This window comes from Oncorhynchus tshawytscha, linkage group LG29 (assembly GCF_018296145.1).
Source record: "Oncorhynchus tshawytscha isolate Ot180627B linkage group LG29, Otsh_v2.0, whole genome shotgun sequence".
NCBI lineage: Eukaryota > Metazoa > Chordata > Actinopteri > Salmoniformes > Salmonidae > Oncorhynchus > Oncorhynchus tshawytscha.
In genome coordinates, this window is record NC_056457.1 from 23,979,807 (window position 1) to 23,999,709 (window position 19,903).

General features: G+C 42.7%; 2 protein-coding genes across 2 annotated transcripts; one reads left to right on the forward strand and one right to left on the reverse strand.

The window, feature by feature from the left end:
• Positions 1–1,943: 1,943 nt before the first annotated feature.
• On the forward strand, positions 1,944–11,899 carry flt3 (fms related receptor tyrosine kinase 3). Its single transcript, XM_024392525.2, has 23 exons — positions 1,944–2,069; positions 2,506–2,600; positions 3,583–3,731; positions 4,186–4,310; positions 4,464–4,590; positions 4,713–4,855; positions 4,975–5,111; positions 5,244–5,382; positions 5,617–5,794; positions 5,995–6,092; positions 6,182–6,290; positions 7,686–7,915; positions 8,061–8,158; positions 8,240–8,372; positions 8,497–8,601; positions 8,751–8,861; positions 9,060–9,275; positions 9,416–9,531; positions 9,670–9,792; positions 9,914–10,025; positions 10,977–11,076; positions 11,195–11,300; positions 11,427–11,899. Exons 1-23 carry the CDS (start codon positions 2,042–2,044, stop codon positions 11,622–11,624), a joined length of 2,976 nt encoding a protein of 991 aa, XP_024248293.2. The 5' UTR covers positions 1,944–2,041; the 3' UTR covers positions 11,625–11,899.
• A 3,129-nt stretch (positions 11,900–15,028) lies between these two features.
• On the reverse strand, positions 15,029–19,655 carry LOC112227704 (pancreas/duodenum homeobox protein 1-like). The gene is made up of 2 exons (XM_024392526.2): positions 18,643–19,655; positions 15,029–16,264 (listed from the first exon to the last, which is right to left on the reverse strand). The coding sequence occupies exons 1-2, from the start codon at positions 19,031–19,033 to the stop codon at positions 15,888–15,890; spliced, it is 768 nt and encodes a 255-aa protein (XP_024248294.1). The 5' UTR covers positions 19,034–19,655; the 3' UTR covers positions 15,029–15,887.
• Between the last annotated feature and the right edge of the window lie 248 nt (positions 19,656–19,903).

Below are 19,903 nucleotides of genomic sequence, written 5' to 3' on the forward strand. Positions count from 1 at the left end.
TTGCAGCCCAAATAAATGCTTCACAGAGTTCAAGTAACAGACACATCTCAACATCAACTGTTCAGAGGAGACTGTGTGAATCAAGCCTTCATGGTCGAATTGCTGCAAATAAATCACTACTAAAGGACACCAATAAGAAGAAGGAACTTGCTTGGGCCAAGAAATACGAGCAATGGACATCAGACCGTTGGAAATCTGTCCTTTGGTCTGATGACTCCAAATGTGAGATTTTTAGTACCCAACTGCCGTGTCTTTGAGACACAGAGTAGGTGAAGGGATGATCTCTGCATGTGTGTTCCCACCGTGAAGCATGGAGGAGGAGGTGTGATGGTGTGGGGGTGCTTTGCTGGTGACACTGTCAATAATTTATTTAGAATATAAGGCACACTTAATCAGCATGGCTACCACCGCAATCTGCAGCGATACACCATCCCATCTGGTTTGCGCTGAGTGAATTTATCATGTGGTTTTCAACAGGACAATGACCCACCACGTTTCCAGGCTGTGTAAGGGCTATTTAACCAAGAAGGAGAGTGATGGAGTGCTGCATCAAATGACCTGGCCTCCTCAATCACCTGACCTCCACCTGACCTCAACTAAATGTGGAGTATGAAATAATGTGTACATAACACATTTTTGCTATTGTTCTTTTTTACATCCATTATTAGACAGTGGCAACGATGATGATTATGAACATGGTCTTTTGCCTGCAATGCAGTAAAGAAAACGATATGACAACAATAACGTCTAATGTAACTGGCCCCTCTAACAGTACCACTGGCCCCAGCTTGCCCCCCCTCCAGTTGAAATGGTCTAGAACCACCACTGCCCATTCTCTACACAGACTGGGTGCCCCATGACCATAAGCTGCAGTAGGCCTATACGCAAATAGACCGTTTCTGCATATTTATCTGTGCCATTCACTTTGAACTGAACTGTTTTTACAGGGTGATCAGTCTTGAGTAGATGAGCTTGTTTTGAGATCAAAGCAAGAACTACATATAGTGAGCATGTGCACATTTGTACATATATGTTCATATCCTTTGCCAGTTAGTGAGTTATTAGCCCAGTTATAGATCATTTGTAGTCAGCAATGGGGTGACTGCTTCCTCCAAGAGCACAAAACTTGTGTACATGTCTAGACATCTTTGAAGAGCGAGTCAGTTAAAGAGCTTTTTTTTTTAATTCTGAAAGGGGTGTTGTTTTTTCAGACAGGCTTGAATGAGCTAAGTAGCCAAAGGCAGAGGGTAAGCATAGTTTGTCAGATTCTCTGTAATAATGGTATGGGAATAATTATGCATTTTATTTTGTGAAGTGGATCAAACAACACAACAATATATTCAGTCACCTCCTTGTCTGAATGACAAGTGGATAAACAGGTTTTAGTGTCAAGCCCTGCATGTTTTTTTTTCAAAAGTCTCATGGAATGTTGGCCTACATTGAACACCACATATTGGCTGCTACTATAGGCTGAACGATAGAACAAAATGTTTAATCGAAAACCAGATTTTTTAGGCTTAGTTGAGATGATGCAGAGGTATTCTACAATACGTTTCCAATGTTAGAGTCGAACCGTTAGGGGCAAAAGGAGCCAGATGTATTACTAAAATACCAAAATATCGCTTTTGCAACGAATTGTCAAAATTAATGCCATATTGACATGTTTCCCTATAACTAAGCCTAAAACATCTGGTTTTCGATTAAACGTTTTTTTTGTCAAGAAAGTTACTATTTAATGTCATTGTAGCCTGTTAGGTTATTAGAAAGATTTCCATAAAATTGGTAGGTGGTAATCGCATTAAGGCCTATAAACTATAAACTAGTTCATGACCAGGTTTTAATACCCAACCATCCTCATTTGTGTGGCCAGTCATTAAAATGAACTGTGATAACGTCATGAACCCAGAGCCACAGAGCAGTCTATCTGAAAAAGAACTGCACATCAGATGAAACGTCACGATTAAAAGAGAACTTCTTGGGGCTTCGCTCTCGATTCCGTCTCATTGTGAGACAAAGCTAGATACGTTGAAGACCAACGCCAATGAAGGGAAAGAGGAGAGTTGAGATCGGTGAGTTATTAAAATCATCATCAACAATGTGTTTTATAGCACAAATAATCAATGGAATAGTATTATCTCTATTCACATTGAAATTTAGCGTCATGGTTGTCTTATTCATAAGTTTGTTCGACGACTGTTTTATTCTATAACCCTAAAGTAACAATACATGTCCAACTTTTCCCCAAATACATTTGAATACAAAATAAAAACATTCATTCTAGCTAATTATTTGTTCAAATGTAAATGTTGCACAAAACTATATGCTGCATTTTATACATTCCCATCGTCGCAAATTCCTCAATATCATCCATCTGCTGTGTATAATGTATTTCTTTTTTTGTCTTCACCTGAAAGAAAACCATTGCAACAAATTGATGAAAATACGCCTTGATGAGATATTATAAAGTAATTTGGTTTCCGTTGATCTGGTTCTCTGTTTCTCCAGCGGCGCTCCTGTTGCTGTGCGCTCTTTGTGACGGAGACGAGTTGCGGCTTCAGCGAGACGCACCTCGAGCGCAATGTATCACCACCAGCCTGACTGTAGGTGCCTAAACTGACCGTAATTTGTGCATTCGTAGGATTAATTGATCAACCTGACCGGTCACTTACTGTAAACCTAAATGATCAATCGGATTTTGAAAAGACCTGTGGCCTATCCCCCGCTTCGGATCCTGTTTCATTACTTATTAGAGTGAAAGTTTGGTGGTCTGTGGCTGAGTCCCATTTTGAGATTAACCTCACAAACAATTACATCCGGTTTGTCAGCTCATGTGCATTTATCGTTGAGATTTTTCTAATGGTGGGCTGTGTGGCCGAATGTCACTTCACATTGCATTGCAGAAGGATACAGGATTGCTCTAGTCATGTATTTTGAAGGATAATAAAAGTGAAATTCTGCAGCCCTAACATAACTCTGAAAGCAGATGTATTTCTGCTCTGACTTCAACAAGGTAAATGGAATAACAATGCATGAAAGAAGAGGGCGGAAACTCACAGTTAGTGGTGGTGACATAGCACCACAGCACAGGAGGCTGCTGAGGGGAGAACAGCTCATAATCATGGCTGGAACAGAGACAATGGAATGGAACCTGGAACCCATGTGTTTGATGGATTTGATACCATTCGCTCCAATCATTACCACAAGCCCGTTCTCCCCAATTAAGCTGCCAACATCCTCCTGTGCACCACACCTACCAGCCTATGTGTTCCTGTCATACACTGTCTAAAAAGGTGGCAAAACAAATGCTTATAGATGTAGTCCTCTAAATGTGACCTTGACTCAGAGAACAAAAGCAGAACTGCTATTTTAATAGAATGTCAAGAAATGTAGAATTGACATTCTGGCCAGGCTTCTCGTACTTTCCAAATGTAAAACAAAGTTTGATGAATGTCTGACATTTGTGTTCAAACAGCTTTATGAATATTATGAAAACGGATCTATATTCACTTCAAAAGCCTCGTTTTACAGCTGATCATCCTCACTTACTCTCTCTCTCCCTGACATGGTGACATGTTGTTCCAGGGGGTGTGGTGTACTCTGTCTGAAGCCCATCTGAATGGTTCTGGTCCTACCAGACTAGAGGTCCCTGCTGGGAAGAGCCTCCATATCATCATGCAGAGCCTCCCAGGAGACCCTGTCTGCAGCTGGAGCCGTGGACCTGACCCAATAAGGTAGGCGTGGGTGTGTTTTTTTTTTCAATTTAAAGTTTTCTTGTTTTTCAATCAACCAACAAAACACATTCCACATTCACAAATGTAACAGGCTTAAAAAAAATAAGAAAAAAAGTTAAAATATATAATAATAACATTGGAGGCTGACATTCACACCCATACACACACACATATCCTACATACCTATGTACTCACAAATATATATTTTTTAAACCCACAAAAAACATATATAAAACTTGCAGCAGCACTATCGAGGTTCTTATTAGCTATTTCTAGCCTTCGCTGAGACAACGAGCCAAAAATTCGTTTTTAGTTTTTACAGCACCTTGGTGTGGGTGTGTTTGTCTTTGTTGTGTTACCTGGCGCCTCAAGGCCATTGTATCATTATTGCGGGGTTCTGTGTACTTTTGCATCCTTGCTGAATTCCCTCTGTAATTCTTTGTCCTGCCAACAGAGGGGGCTATTCTATGGCCATACCACAGACGTCTGTGAGTGATTCTGGAGAGTACTCCTTCGGCTGTGTGAATTGTGGCATCATCTCCTCCCTGACGCTCTCTCTACTGGTTGGACCTCCTCTGAGTGAGTGACAGACCTTCTTTTCTAAACCACTAATGTGATATCAGATTCTGATCTGCACCACATTAAATTCATATAACGTCAATACCATCATCATGATTCTGAACAACATTGAAATTCCTAGCTATAGTTCATTCTCCCATTGGTTACCTTCAGGACGTCCGTCAAAGCCACATCTGAAATACATCCCTGGGAGAAGAGGCTTTTTACCTAACTTCCAGTGTTCTTCAGAGGGAAATCCCAAGCCAGAAATCAAATGGTTCAATAACCTTGACAAGACTGGGTAAACTTTGGTGAACATAATATAGAATCTTAAAGAGTGTCTTCAGGGTTTTGACTTGAGTTTCATATGTAGGACCTCTCCAAGGATGGCTCCATACTTTCATTTCTCCTCCTGTCCCACAGACAAGGTAGTCATGGGAACGAGACATCTAAGGACTCCGAGAGGTCCAACAACACAGTGGGAAGTAAACCATACTACAAGACAACAGTTATGTGCTGTGCTATTAACCCCAAAGGAGAAGAGTGTTCTCAGCTCTATGACTATGGTTAGTATTATTGTATTAGTGTGAACGTAATGCCCCAAAAAACATAATGGAATTAAAGGCACTCGGTCAGTTAAATAGTGACTGATGTGTGATCTGTTGGCTTCCTGTGTGTGTCTCAGACTTGGACAGCAGTCGTAGTGTGGATGATGATAATGAAGCTCCAGAGATCACTCTGAGTCCGGGTCAGCCCCTGCTGCTCCGCTGTAGAGAGAGAGAGAACAGCACCACACAGTGGCTGACGGAGAATCAGGAACATGTAAGCGTTATCACTCATTCATTAACCTTTTACTTACATTGTTGAAGGCATATGATCAGACCCATTTCACTTTCCTCTCCAAGACTTGTTCACTGTATTTGAGGTAATGCAGTATACCGTCTTTTTCTCCAGGTGTCCGTATATAAACTATCCTATAAAGGAATAGGTATGACCTACCTGTTCTTTGAGTCGGTGAGAGTGAACCACAGTGGCATCTACATCTGCCGGAGCAACAAGAACAAGATCAAGTCCACCCACATCCGGGTCCTGGGTCAGTACAACAGTCAACAACACTGAATCCTTCTCTTTTTACCTTTTCTTTTCAGTCAAACATTCCCTTGACTTTTTAAAAATGTCTATGTTTACTTGGTCTTTACTCATCTGTCAGACACTTTCTTGTCATCTGTCCTGATTCTCTCCGTACCACCACCCCTTACCTGTTTTCCCCCCCATATGATGATTTCCAAGTGATTTCCATGTGATTTCCGGTGTTGTGTGTCCTCAGAGAAGGGCTTCATTTCCATCGACCAGCTGAATGAGAGCAGTACCATCTCAGCCCAGGAGATGCCAGGGTTCTGTTTGAGGGCCCTGGTCTCCTCATACCCTCTCCTACGCTGCCATTGGCTGGGCCCGGGTGGTGTACAGACCCAGTGCCCTGAACCCACACGGCTGTGGAAGAACAGGTAGAGTAAGGCTGGTGGCCTCTGTGTGGGCTTCCTGAGACTTCATTTAATCCAGGACATACTGCCATATCCATGTTTTATATGGTTCCATGTTTCTGTTGCAGTTTTATAAAGCTTTACTAAAGGTCTACTGTATCTACAAGATTTGATGAGGTTAAGTCTGGTTCAATAAGGTTCCATATGGTGTGTCCCCCCTCCAGGACTCTGGAGCTATGTAACCCTGAGCCAGGAGAGTACCAGTTAAATCTGGAGGCTGGGGTGCTGAACCTCACAAAGACCCTCTCTCTGTGTGTGGCAAGTGAGTGACAGCCAACTGCCCAGTCAGATAAGACTTGTGATTGTGTGCATGACTCCTCAGTAAGACACCTGTCCTCCTCTGTCTCTCAGGTACGCCCACCCCCACTCTCTTCCAGGAAGAAGACTACATCACCTGTAAGACCAACAGCCCCCTCCCCTTCAACCTCACCTGGAGGTTCTGCTCTCTGTCCAATGACAGGTACCTCTAGATTTAGGCCAGAGTTTCTCATGTTAGGATTCAGCTATATATCTTAACACTAGTGGTGTGCACCAATATCAACAATTCAATATGATATTTATATCATTTGATATCGATATGAGCAAGGCATATGCGGCGGCAGGGTAGCCAAGTGGTTAGAGCTGACAGCTCGGGGATTCAAACTTGCAACCTTTCATTTACTAGTCCAACATCTGTCGTTCTGCCCCTGAACAAGTTAACTCCACTGTTCCTAGGCCGTCATTGAAAATGAAGAATTTGTTCTTAACTGACCTGCCTAGTTAAATAAAGATTTTAAAAAATCTTGATATTGGTTATTGTTCCTGTTAACCTACCCAGATAGCACCTCATGTTCTGAGAACCATATGTTTCTCAGAGCTTGGTGAGAGTGTGGTTGTCCTATGGTTATTTTCCATACAATCTTCCTACAAAGTTTTGGGAATCCAGGATTCGTTCTGAGAACCATATTTTTGTTAGGTGTCAATTTCATGGTTCTATTTAAAGTAATGTTCTCAGAACGTTCAGAGAACATTAAGAAACAACGTTCTTAAAAATAAATGTTTGCATTATTAATTCCTAAGCAAATTCATTTCCATGTGTCCTATCTTTGCTTGAAGTTCAGAACAGTAAACCTAAGCTAGCAGTGTTATTAAAAGTCTCACTGAAACATGTTCTCAGAACGTTAATTCATTATCTTCAAATCACCTATAATTTCCGTTCTCAGAACGTTAATTAAACCTTCCAGGAAAACTTTCAGGGAACCATAGTAAAACGTTCTCGGAACCTACTTTCCCACAACTTCTAAGAAACCAAATGTGCTAGCTGGGTATTTACTTACTTAGTCCTCTTCATTCCTATTTGGAACATAAGGCTTCCTTCCACAAGAGGGCACCACTGCTGCTGGTCTTCTGCCTTTTTGGGGATGGTTTTCCATGATAGGCCACTGTCCTTCATCTCTTTCTCCACAGCCCTTCGCCAGGTTTCTTTTGGGTGGCCACGCTTCCTTTTGTTAACTTACACTATTATGTAAAAGAAAAATACAGGATTTTGCTGCAACACTCTTACAGACTCGCAATTTATCATAGGCATACTTAAATGCCTGCTGATAGGCCATCAACAAGGTTCCCATTGTTATTCCTTAAAAACAACATATCAAAATTGGTTTTAAAAAATGCAACTGATATCGATTTTCAATGCCATTGCCCATGCCTAGTTAACCCCTGAAGCAACTTTATGGGGAGGTTTCCCTGACACAAACTAAGATCATTTTCAATGGAAATTCTCCATTGATCGTGCTGTTTAGTCCAGGAATAGACTTAATCTGTGTCTGGGGAACCGACCCTACATGTTTTTCTGTGTGTGTGTTAACCCCCCTAGCTGTCAGTCAGAGTCTGCAGCCTGGAAGGAGATCCCTGCCCCTCCCCCAGAGCTCTGTGACTCAGACCAGTTCTGCCATAAGAAGGTCCTCAGCTCTCTGGACAGGGTCGAGGTGGGGAACCACTTTGTCAAGTGCTGCATTGCAAACTCTGTCCACTCACAGTCACATTGCAGCGAGACACTGTTCAATGCAGGAATGGTCTTTCAGCAGCAGCGTACCTTCAAACAACGTAAGTGGTCAGTCAGGAAAAATAAGTCATCAGAAAATCATCTACAGGTTTAAGTATTTTTATAATGGTTGTCAGAATTGGTCACGGTGTTGTCATGGCTGTTGTCAGACATTGGTTATATCTGTTGATGTGTGTGTTCCATCAGCCTCCAACTCCTCTCAACTCCTGAAGGTGTCCAGTCTGGTTCTGTTCCTGGCTTTGATGCTGGTCAGCGTGGCGCTGCTCTACTTCCTCAGGAAAAAGGTACACACACACACAGACACACAGACAGAATTGCTCACCACACTCAAACATTCTCACACCCTCCTGATATGTTGTGTGTAGAAACCCCAGTACCAGAGCCAGCTGCAGGTGATTCAGATGTCGGGGTCTAATGACAACGACTACATCTACATCAACTTCAAAGACTTCCAGTATGACCAGAAATGGGAGTTCCCCAGAGAGAACCTGGAGCTGGGTAAGACTGGGGAGATGTACCAGTGGAATGACGTAGCCTGACCCATCTACTTGGGAATCTCTAGTCTCCAGCCTCACCAATAGTATTCTCACCAACCCTGTGTTGTTGTGGTCTTTCTCCCCAGGGAAGGAGCTGGGCTCTGGGGCCTTTGGCATGGTGCTTCAAGCTACAGCCCACGGCATCTGCAATCCTGGGATCTCCCTGCAGGTGGCTGTCAAGATGCTGAAAGGTACAGGGTTTTACCTGTGTGATGTTTTACACTGCTGGCTAAGTGTTGGTGTTTGCTGAAGACACACTTTGTTTTTCATACTATTTAACATACGCTGCACCAGTGAAGTCACTCAGGTCGTTGTTGAGTCTTGATGTTTGCCCATGCAGAGAAGCATGAGACAGTGGAGAAAGAGGCTCTGATGTCAGAGCTGAAGATGTTGACTCACATCGGACGGCATGCTAACATCGTCAACCTGCTGGGGGCGTGCACTGGCTCAGGTACGACAGCCAATCACAGACAGGCTCAGAAACCAGCATCTAGCAGAAATAACACAGGAATAACTACAACATGTAATTGCCAAGAACATGTCTTTAGATATTGTACTGAAACGATGTGTATTTAGGACTGTCTCTAAGCGCCTGTGTGTGACTCTGTGAATGTGTGTATCTGACTCTGTGACTGTGTGACTTTGACAGGGCCAACGTACCTGATCTTCCAGTACTGCCATAATGGGGACCTGCTGAACTACCTGAAGAACAACAGAGAGCTCTACCACAAGTCTCTGACCGAGGCCTTCACCAAGGACCGCTTCAGCAGACTTTACCACAACCTGCCCAAGAGGAGCTCCACTCGAGGGCAAGAGAGCATCGCCCTCCTCAGCCTCACCTCCTCTCCCATGGACACCTCTGATGGTCAGTGTTGTGTAGACACAGACACATGAAGAAATAGGCATGCTAATGTATAAAGCAGCACAGTTAAATATGTCGGTAGGATCTATTCACTGTTTACCGGTAGATCCTGTTGACCCCAGCTGATCCATGCTGATCCACAGGTCCAGTGATCTATGAGAAGCTGCAGGAAGAGGAGGAGGAGGCACTGACCTATGACGACCTGCTCAGCTTTTCCTACCAGGTGGCCAAAGGCATGGACTTCCTGTCCTCTAAGCACGTACGTGGATTGACAACCCTGCACACTACACACTGCACCATATTCACTTCACCATGTCCCCTCATACATGTAATAGTCCCTATTCCCTACATCATTACTCTCTACTCTCTCTATCTGGGTGTGTGTTTCTGTGTCCAGTGTATCCATCGGGACCTTGCGGCCAGGAACGTGTTGGTGTCTCAGGGGGGACTAGTAAAGATCGGAGACTTTGGACTGGCCCGGGACATCCACAACGACTCCAACTACGTAGTGAGGGGAAATGTAGGTACTATACACAGAAGGGAGTGTTTGTCTGTATTCTACAGATGCTCTGTTGTCAGTGACAACAGCTCTGTTCTAGGCATGCGGTGTAAGTGTGTGTGTCTGATGTCTTGTGTCGCAGGTGCGTCTGCCAGTGAAGTGGATGGCTCCAGAGAGTATCTTCCAGGGGATGTACACCATGCAGAGCGACGTCTGGGCCTATGGTATCCTGCTGTGGGAGGTCTTCTCTCTGGGTAGCTATATAAACATACCTACTATTTTTTGTAAAAATGTATTGTCATTATTTTATTTAGTTTTTGTCCTTTATATTGTGTGTGAGTTTGGGGATGAGGTGGGGCTGCCAGGGGTATGTTTATGATGGGTGGGGGGGCTGCCAGGGATATGTTTAGGATGGGGGGGGCTTCAAAAAGCATACATACAATTCCCAATCTGGCCCTCAAACCATCATAGCCACCTAATCATCCCCAGTTTACAATTGGCTCATTCATCCCCCTCCTCTCCACTGTAACTATTCCCCAGGTCATTGCTGTAAATGAGAATGTGTTCTCAGTCAACCTACCTGGTAAAATAACGGTAAAATAAAAAATAAAAAAACACACTTATTAAAGATGTATTCCCTGCATCTTTATTATATGTGATTTGCTCTCTCCCTCTCTCTCCCTCTCCCTCTCTCTCCCTCTCCCTCTCTCTCCCTACCCCTCCCTCTCTCCCTCTCCCTCTCTCTCCCTCTCCCTCTCTCTCCCTACCCCTCTCTCTCTCCCTCTCCCTCTTCCTCTCCCTCTCCCTCTCCCTCTCTCTCCCTACCCCTTTCTCTCTCCCTCCCTCTCTCTCTCCCTCTCCCTCTCTCTCCCTACCCCTTTCTCTCTCCCTCCCTCTCTCTCTCCCTTTCTCTCTCCCTCTATCTCTCTCTCCTCTCTCTCCCTACCCCTTTCTCTCTCCCCCTCTCTCTCCCTCTCCCTCTCTCTCCCTACCCCTTTCTCTCTATCTCTCTCTCCCTCTCTCCCTACCCCTTTCTCTCTCCCTCTCCCTCTCTCTCCCTACCCCTTTCTCTCTCCCTCGCTCTCCCTCTCTCCCTACCCCTTTCTCTCTCCCTCCCTCTCTCTCTCCCTCTCTCTCCCTACCCCTTTCTCTCTCCCTCTATCTCCCTATTTTCCTCTACCTCCCCCTCTCCCTCTCCCTTTAAGGTTTGACCCCCTACCCGGGGATAAAGGTGGACAACAACTTCTATGTGATGATAGAGAGAGGTTTTAAGATGGAGCAGCCGTACTATGCCAGTGAATCTGTGTAAGTATCCACAACCGCTCTGCACCTACATCTATACATCATACACATTTAAAATTACAATCAAATATATGAACTGTAAAGGAGGTTTCATCCCCCTTTCCCTCCCTCTCTCCCACAGGTATAAGATGATGTGCAAGTGCTGGGCACTGGAGCCTCGGGGCCGCCCTCACTTTGCCAAGCTGGTGGCCTTCATGGGCGACCAACTGGCCGACATTGAGGAGAAGGTGAGATTCAAACAACACAATAAGCCTCCATGTAGACGTATCAAACTTTACAACTGGATAGCACACAGCATTCCATTAGAATCAGGATTTCTTCTCATTTCTTACTATGCCCCTTTTCTGTCTTAGCTCTACTGTAACATCCTGGACAAGAGCTCCAATGACTCCTTATACCAGAATGCACCAGTGAATTCTGACCTCTCTGCCTTGGCCAAAGAAAAGGAGGTTCTTTTGACACAGACCCATTCCACTGGAGGGGCCCCAACAACCAAAACAACACCCTCTGACATGGATGCCATGGAGGATGATGATGATACACCTCTGTAACCATATCAGTGAGTGCAGGGGCCAATCTATCCTTCTAATTATTCTATTCCATACAATATACTCAGGGTTGGGGAGTAATGGATTACATGTAAGGGATTACAAAAAAACAGAAACTGCTATCCGTAACAGCAAAAATATTGTTATTGGATTACATATAGTTTTGAAAAACTAGATGATTACTTCGAGGATTACTTTTAAATTCAGAAAGGATGTTTTCTCAATGACATTCAAATCAGCATTGAAAAAAGGCGCAAGTTTATGTTTGTTTCACCTGAGCGAGTCTGACCACAAGTCAGAGACAACTATGATGACACACCAAATGTGTTTGATGGATTACGGGAAAAGAGCAGGAATAGGCTTTTGTAGGCCACAGTCTAAGCTATGTCTTCCAATGGAATGATTGCTGTCAGCATCCAAAGATTATCCAACTTGAATAAATGCTTGGAGGTAAGGATGACAGCAGTGGTGTCGTCTACGGTGATACGGATATCACTTATTATTGATATCTACATAGCACATTGATGTGAGTCACACGGCTGCTCTCTCATTTAGCTATTTGTGCTATACGGATTGTGGTTGTTGTGGATGGCAGTTCACAAATCTAAATGTGTATTTGAACCCAATAATGGTTGAATTCAAGAAGTTTAAGCTGCCTATCAATCATTGTTTTTGAAACCAGTGGACAGCCAGTGAAAAATGTGCTCTTGCAACAGCTGCATAGTGCAGACCCCAGCCTATGGAATAAAAGTAGGGGTTTTATTACTCAATCTAATTCATGCTTATTAAAAAATACATCCATAGACCTAATGGACACATGCTCAAACTCACACACTTTTGAGAGACTTAAAGGGGCAATCTGTAGTTGCTGCATCCATTTTATAAATTCTATATATTAATGTAAAGATATAATTTAAGCATATGTAGTAGAAAGTGATGGGTTTGAAGAATCTTAGACAACCAACCCATAAAGTAAAATTTAACATCTATATATGGCCAGCTATGTAAACTTTAACATTGATTTATCCTGCAATAGATGTTGTTCAACTGGTAACATACATTTTTGTATTTTTCCAATGCCTCTTAAGGGGAAAGTAATCTAAAAGTAACGGAATGTAATCTGATTACATTACAGAGTTTGGTTAATCCCAAAGTTACTTTACTGATTACAATTTTGGACAGGTAACTGTAACGGATTACATTTAGAAAGTAACCTACCCAACTCTGAACATACTCTGTTTAAGATCTCACATATTATATTGTGGCACTGGCAGTCTATATTTGTATATTGCTGTGGATTTTAAATGCACTGAATTGAATTCTTGCTTTATCCAAATACGTTTAACAATGAATATGTCAATTAAAACTTTTGTATCAAATGCTCGCTCCTACACTGTAGAAATTGATAAATAAATATTTAACATTGAAACATAGTAAAGAATGTAGCATTTAATACATTTTAATACCAAGTGTTGGGCTGAGACAACCTCTTCTTGTGAACATATTACACACATATTTACTGTGTGAAACCAACGCAAGTCGTGTTTTTCCTGCTTTTGAATAAGAGTTATTTCAGTCATTATAAATGAGAGCCAGGTTCAGAAGACTGCTGGATTATTCTGTCAATGTTTTTCTGTGTGAAGTTGCTTTCGTTATGTTTGTCCATTTGAGTTCTCGAAATTATTCTTATATTTGAAATAAAGTATTTAAAATTATCCCTGTTTTTTGTGGATTTTTAGGTCTATCGGTAACAAATAGTGGTGTATTATATTCGGAGGCGGGGGGGGGGACAACAGCACAAAATGCACAACAGGTGGCGCGAGAGCTACATTAGTCGCCAGAGCGACAGCTTCGGTTCAGGTGTCCCGAACAACAAACAGGCCTAGGTTCAGGTTGCATTCTAGGTTAGTAAGGCTACAAAGCTGTGCGTAAAAAAAGGAACGAGTGGTTCCAAAGCGCCTTGTTGTCGATGAGTTCATTAACCCTACAGTAATTGCACACTGGGCTTTTCTGTTGACCTGTCCAACGGTCCGTTTTTGGGCTGCTGTTGGTGAGTCTGTGCAGACGAGATAGCAGAGTTTAACATGGACATCGGATCAGTGAATGATCTTCCTTACGACGACTTTGTGAATGTTTTCGGTACTGTGCTGGAGAAATCTCAAATCATACCGGCTGCGGTATGGTCCCGCGCCCTTTGCTGATCTGGAGGCCAGTATAAACTATTTAATCTCGCACATTGCCCGGCTCAATACGGAATACAAGGAGAATTTGGGTTCCCCTTCGTGATATGCACGCGGATTAACAACAAGACGACCATCCTACGGTAGCTAGAGGAGCGACTCCGGGAACGGGTGCCATCGATGAAGTGAAGAAGATCTGTCATGTCCGTTTACCGGTGCTCTTGGTCCCGGTCATACCCAACAAACTATGGCCGTGTTTGAGAACACCAAAACTGGAATGTATCGTAGGTCAATTGCAGTGGTGGAAAAGGTATCCAATTGTCATGCTTGAGTAAAAGTAAAGTTGCCTTAAAGTAAAATTTCTCAAGTAAAAGTGAAATTCACTCATTAAAATACTAATTGAGTAAAAGTAAAGATGCCTTAAAGTAAAATTTCTCAAGTAAAAGTGAAATTCACTCATTAAAATACTAATTGAGTAAAAGTATTTAGTTTGAAATACATTGAAGTATCAAAAGTAAATGTAATTGCTCAAATATACTTATTTATCAAAAGTATAAATACTTTCAAATTGCTCATATTAGGCAAGCCAGATGGCACGATTTAAAAAAAAAATGTTTTGTTTGCGGATAGTCAGGGGCACACTCAGACACTCAGACATAATTTACAAATGAAACATTTGTGTTTAGTGAGTCTACCAGATCAGAGGCCGTAGGGACGAACAGGATGTTGTTTTGATAAGTGCATGAATTGAACCATTCTCCTGCCCTGTTGAGCATTCCAAATGTAACGAGTACTTTTGGGTGCCAGGGAAAATGTATGGCTCAGGAAGTACTTAATTTTCATTAGGAATGTAGTGTAGTAAGAGTAAAAGTTGTGAAACATATACATAGTAAATTACAGTACAGATACCCCAAAAACAACTTAAGTAATACTTTTAAGTATTTTTACTTAAGTACTTTACACCATTGGTAAATTGTGATTGACTACAAAACTAATTCGTCGTTATTTATGATGCAAGGTGATTTGTAGATCAGTCAGTCGTCAGCACTGTCGGCTGCAATGTCAAACAAGCCCCACGACTGACTTACGTGATGACTTACGGTTTCGTGTGGTCTGCCTGCTGTGTTGAATGTGCTTGAATACTGGATAATAATGTCTGCATTATTGTTGTGCGTAAAGGCGTAATTGTACAATATGCCAAGTCATTAAATAACTGCAGATGCTTCATTTGACTTTATTCTGATTTCAAACTTGAACTTTATAGTTTAATAAAGAATTAAAAATACAGTAGATTATTCACAGTGCCTATCATTAAGACATCAACGATGTGATAACATTAAGCACATAAATAGGCTATATAATTGGTGTGATTGATAAATTGTTATATGACAAAAATGAGTCAGAAAATGCATCAGTATTGTCAATATTGACAGAATCATGTCCCGTGCATAGACTGCATATATTTACATACATAAATTAAACTTGGTTGTACACTGCCAACATTTTCAGAGAAAGTATCTGAAGTGCATTGATTTTAGTAAAGCAATCAAAGTAGGCCAGATGCCCGACGTAGCTCTCAACCGAGTTGTGTGGTCTGTATCACAACTGTCTCTCCAGGCAATGGGTGCTGCCCTCTTCTGGCAACGCAACTAGAGACTGCAGACCAGAGCAGTGGGTCTGTACACGTATGTCCAATGCCAACTGTCATCATCAGTGCATGACCCGCATGTCCTCAGCACGACAACATGAGGTTAGAGTTCAGTCGCAGAATGATGATATTGCAGACAATGAACCTGCAGTCCTCGCTTTTCACCTCTCTTCAATCTGACACCGCCGATAATGCACATGAATAATACCAACCGAGTCTGTTTGACTGAGGCTGCGATTACACAGCCGAATTCTGATATTTTTTCCGCTAATTGGTCTTTTGACCAATCACATCAGATCTTTTTCAGAGCTGATCTGATTGATCAAAAGGCCAATTAGTGAAAAAATATCAGAATTCGGCTGCCTGTCTTAACGCAGCCTAAGAGCGTTCCCTTTTCCTCAGTGTCTGTCCAGTTTTCATCCATCCATATCAGCCCTGCTAGGCCGAGTCTCTAGAACCTAACATGGAGTGGTCGTTTAAGGGTGAGGGGGGTGTCGTGGTGGTGGGATGTCCTGCCCCCCCGACTCCCACCCCTGCCTCATCCTTCAAGTCTCCTGACGTAATGGACGAGTCCTGCTCGGGGTCGACCCCCCTCACTCTCTTCTTGTCCTCCTCCTTTTTCCACTTCATTCGTCGGTTCTGGAACCAGATCTTGATGTGTCTCTCTGTGAGGCTGAGGGTGAGGGCCAGCTCGACACGCCGCGGCCTGCTGATGTACTTGTTGAACAGGAACTCCTTCTCCAGCTCCAGGAGCTGTGCTCGCGTGTAGGCCGTCCTTGTCCGCTTGTTCTCCTCCGCCTCCACCATGTAGGGGCCTGAGGAGGGTGGCGGGGGGTGGGGAACACGGGAGAGGATGGGGAGGGAGGAGAGGGTGAGAGAGAGAAAGGTAAAGGGGAGGGGTAGAATGGCGTATCCATTTTGTGGAACTCAAGATTAACTAAACATTGTATCCTGCCACAGTCAAAGTCCCAGTAAAGCCTCAATCTAGGTGAAATTGGTAATGACTCACCATTTAGAACTCTAGTGTACCTATCTGAAACACATACAGCAGCACATTGGCTGAACACAGTCAGCTCACACACTGATCACCAAAGACTGTATAGAAACAACTCTATTGGGTAACTGATGATTCCTGAAACAAACAGTACACATGTAGGCCACAGGCCAACTCTCACAGATGCCGATGCTGCTTCAGTAACAGATATACTATACTGAACGGAAAGTTTCTATGTGAGGCATGATATATTCTGTGACGAACAAAGCCCTGAAATGAAACAAATCACTTTCAAATCTACTTGGGCCACCACATCACATTGAATATTACATAACTGCACATTTATCACAATCACTCACAAATGGATCGATAAATTGGTTTGGAAATTACTATTAAATACTAAAAAGAAAGAATAGGTCTATAGCTCCATTTTTATTACTGAGTAAGTTGACGAAAACCAACAACGAAAACCAACAATAGTTGAATGTCGTTTATAATGCGTGTAATCTCTAGTACTAGTCTATATTTAACAGCAATTTCACCTGAAAAGGTTTCACTAACTTTAAGGGTTCATTAGTATCAGCCCGGACCAGCAAGCCAATTTAGAGACAGTCCGTGAAAAGTTTACTTCAATGAATCACTTTTATTTCAAGTGAAGGTATAGGCCTACATGATGTTACCACTACAATTCATTTGTGTTTTGAATTCTGAAATTATGGCTCACTTGTTAAACTTTCGTTCAGATATATTGGTGAAGGGATTCGTTGATTTAAAAATACACAATGAAAATCTATTCCATTAATTACTTGATCTGCTTCATAGGTTTAGAGTTGGCTCGTTCTTGCAGTGGTTGCGTTTGTCCATTGAAGAAAATACTTTCACTGAAATAAACTTGCATCGAAATTAGTTAAGAAAAGTTAATCGCTTGTAAAGTTACATGATTTTCTTACATAATAAATAATAAAAACACATATCGCCTAATGAGGTTATAATAATTAACACATGTCTATGATAATTGTCTTAATAATAGGCCTACAAACAATATTGTTTAGATCATCTTTGATGAATGTTGAGTTGAGAGAATAATTGTTTATAGGCCTACGCAATAATTGAGAAGAACCGATTCTGCTTGAGACTTATCAAGTTTTCCACTTGTTGTTACCCTCAATTTATTTAACAAATTAAATCCATAGTAACATACATTCGTTTAATTGAAACCAACGCAAATGCCGTAAATACTCCCATTGACCCGCTGAACCGAGTTGATTTAAAATGGCCGCAACAGAAAATACTTTTAGGATTAAGAGTTGACTAATTATTTTCTGTTATCCCTAAACACTCCACGTTAATTATATACCCTTTAATATATTTTACATTAAAACATATATTGATATAACTAAGGTTATTGTAAGACACTTTCATATGTAATAATAAACATTTTTCATTAAGACTTATATGGATCATACCTGCCATTAGCAAATCATTAACAAATAAATAGCCACAACTGAAATGTTCACATATTTGAAGTAAATCGCAACTTGGAACTTAAGACAGAAGGCACACCTTCAGAGGCATACAAAACATTGTGGTTTATATGAGGGGAACACAGGTCATTTACAGATTAATTGACAAGGTAAACTGACACCCACCCACGACATACTGTATATTGTAGACATCATGATGTCATTTAAGTCCTTATACGTGCACAAAAGCCTCGGTATATTCAAACCTAACGTTTGGTCATTCCTAAGGTCTATATTCACAGCAGTGGCATAGCTAGCCTAAACACAAAGCAGCAATATGGTATAATGAATGCGAGAGTTAGGCTAAATAGCTTTTGAATTCTACTTAATGTTCAGTGTAATTGATGATGAATTCTCTATACATAACACTCACTCCCTTGCTATTGGCAAAATAAAACTCCTGAATGTTCAATTGTTAACTATTGAGGAAATACTTTTGTTGAAATATTGTATTTAGTTTAACGTGTCTAATATTTGTACAGTATAAAATAATGTGTTCAAACTAAGTGTTCAAACGAATCCATTTCGATAGGCCTACCATAAAAGAAAGGTCTGCAATATTCCTATAAATGTGTGCGTAAAGATTCCTTGAGAGGCCATAGATTAATTCCTTTCTTTGCAGCACTGCGGTAATAATAACTATGAGAAAATGCCCAAGGTGACTGCAGTGAGTTACCTGCCCACTGTCCCTTCCAGGTGTGCGCGTGAGACTTGGTTGTTTTCATCCAGGGGAAAGGCAGGTGATATTTGTTCCTATCGGCACACAGAGCCAACCCCCCTGGGTCTTCGTAACCCCCTGGCTGGAGAGTCTGCTGGGGCGCCTGGGGGTGGTGGAGCTGCGGCACACCCGGGTCCTCTCGCATGGGAATACTGTAAGGAGCAATGTCAGGGAGACTCGCCTGGTCTAGCCCTCCGATGGAGGGTGAGGAGTAGACGGACTGAGCCTGCCGGGCCATGTAGAGGCAGGGCGGAGGGCTGTGGCTGTAGTCCTCGCTGTGTGGACTCTGGTAGGCGCAGGAGTTCTTGAACAGCTGCGCGGGAGAATAGTAGTGCTCTTCTCGATTCATGACTGCCGAGGGCCAGGGCTATCCAACGGGTGTGTGTGCACACGTACCTGCGCCCTATAGCCTACGCAGCGTGGAATATTGTGCTCTGCTCTACCTGTGCTGCTCGTGCACCTGGCGCCGCTATAGGCCCTGGACAGGTGTGTCATTACCATGTGACCCTGTTGCACCTAAGCCATTGGTCTCACTGTTTACACAAAACGGAAAAGTTCGCGACTTAGTTTCTATTCGTGTCTGTATTCTCTGACCCGCAGTCCGATAATGATTGAACAGAATTTACCGTGCGCAAATCAATGCCCTCGGCAAACACTGCACTGTTTGACGCGGGTATCTGAGACCCACCTGCCGCCGGGTGGTCCTAATGCAGCGATGGACAGGTGTACGGGGGAATCCGCGGGTCCTATCTCTGCGCGCAGACAGGGGTTAATGCCACCGAACACCTTATCAGAGAGATTGTGGCCTGCGAGACCAATCACGGTGAGAAACGCAAACAGAACGTGTCTTCAGAATGTCAGCATCATCACGGCTTGCTTTGGCTTTGTTGGTGGGAAAGAAGAAGAAACGATGGGAGTACAGTGCCTGTATGTGGATGTCACTGCCGTCGAACAATGTCAGCCATTGAACAGTTACACTGAGTGTACAAAACATTAGGACACCTGTTCTTTCCATGACATAGACTGACCAGGTGAATCCAGGTGAAAGCTATGCTCCCTTATTGATGTCGCCTCTTAAATCTACTTCAATCAGTGTAGATGAAGGGGAGGAGACAGGTTAAAGTAACCAAACGGTCGCTTGTTCGAATCCCCGAGCTGACTAGGTGGAACATCTGTCGATGTGCCCTTGAACAAGGCACTTAACCCTACTTGTTCCTGT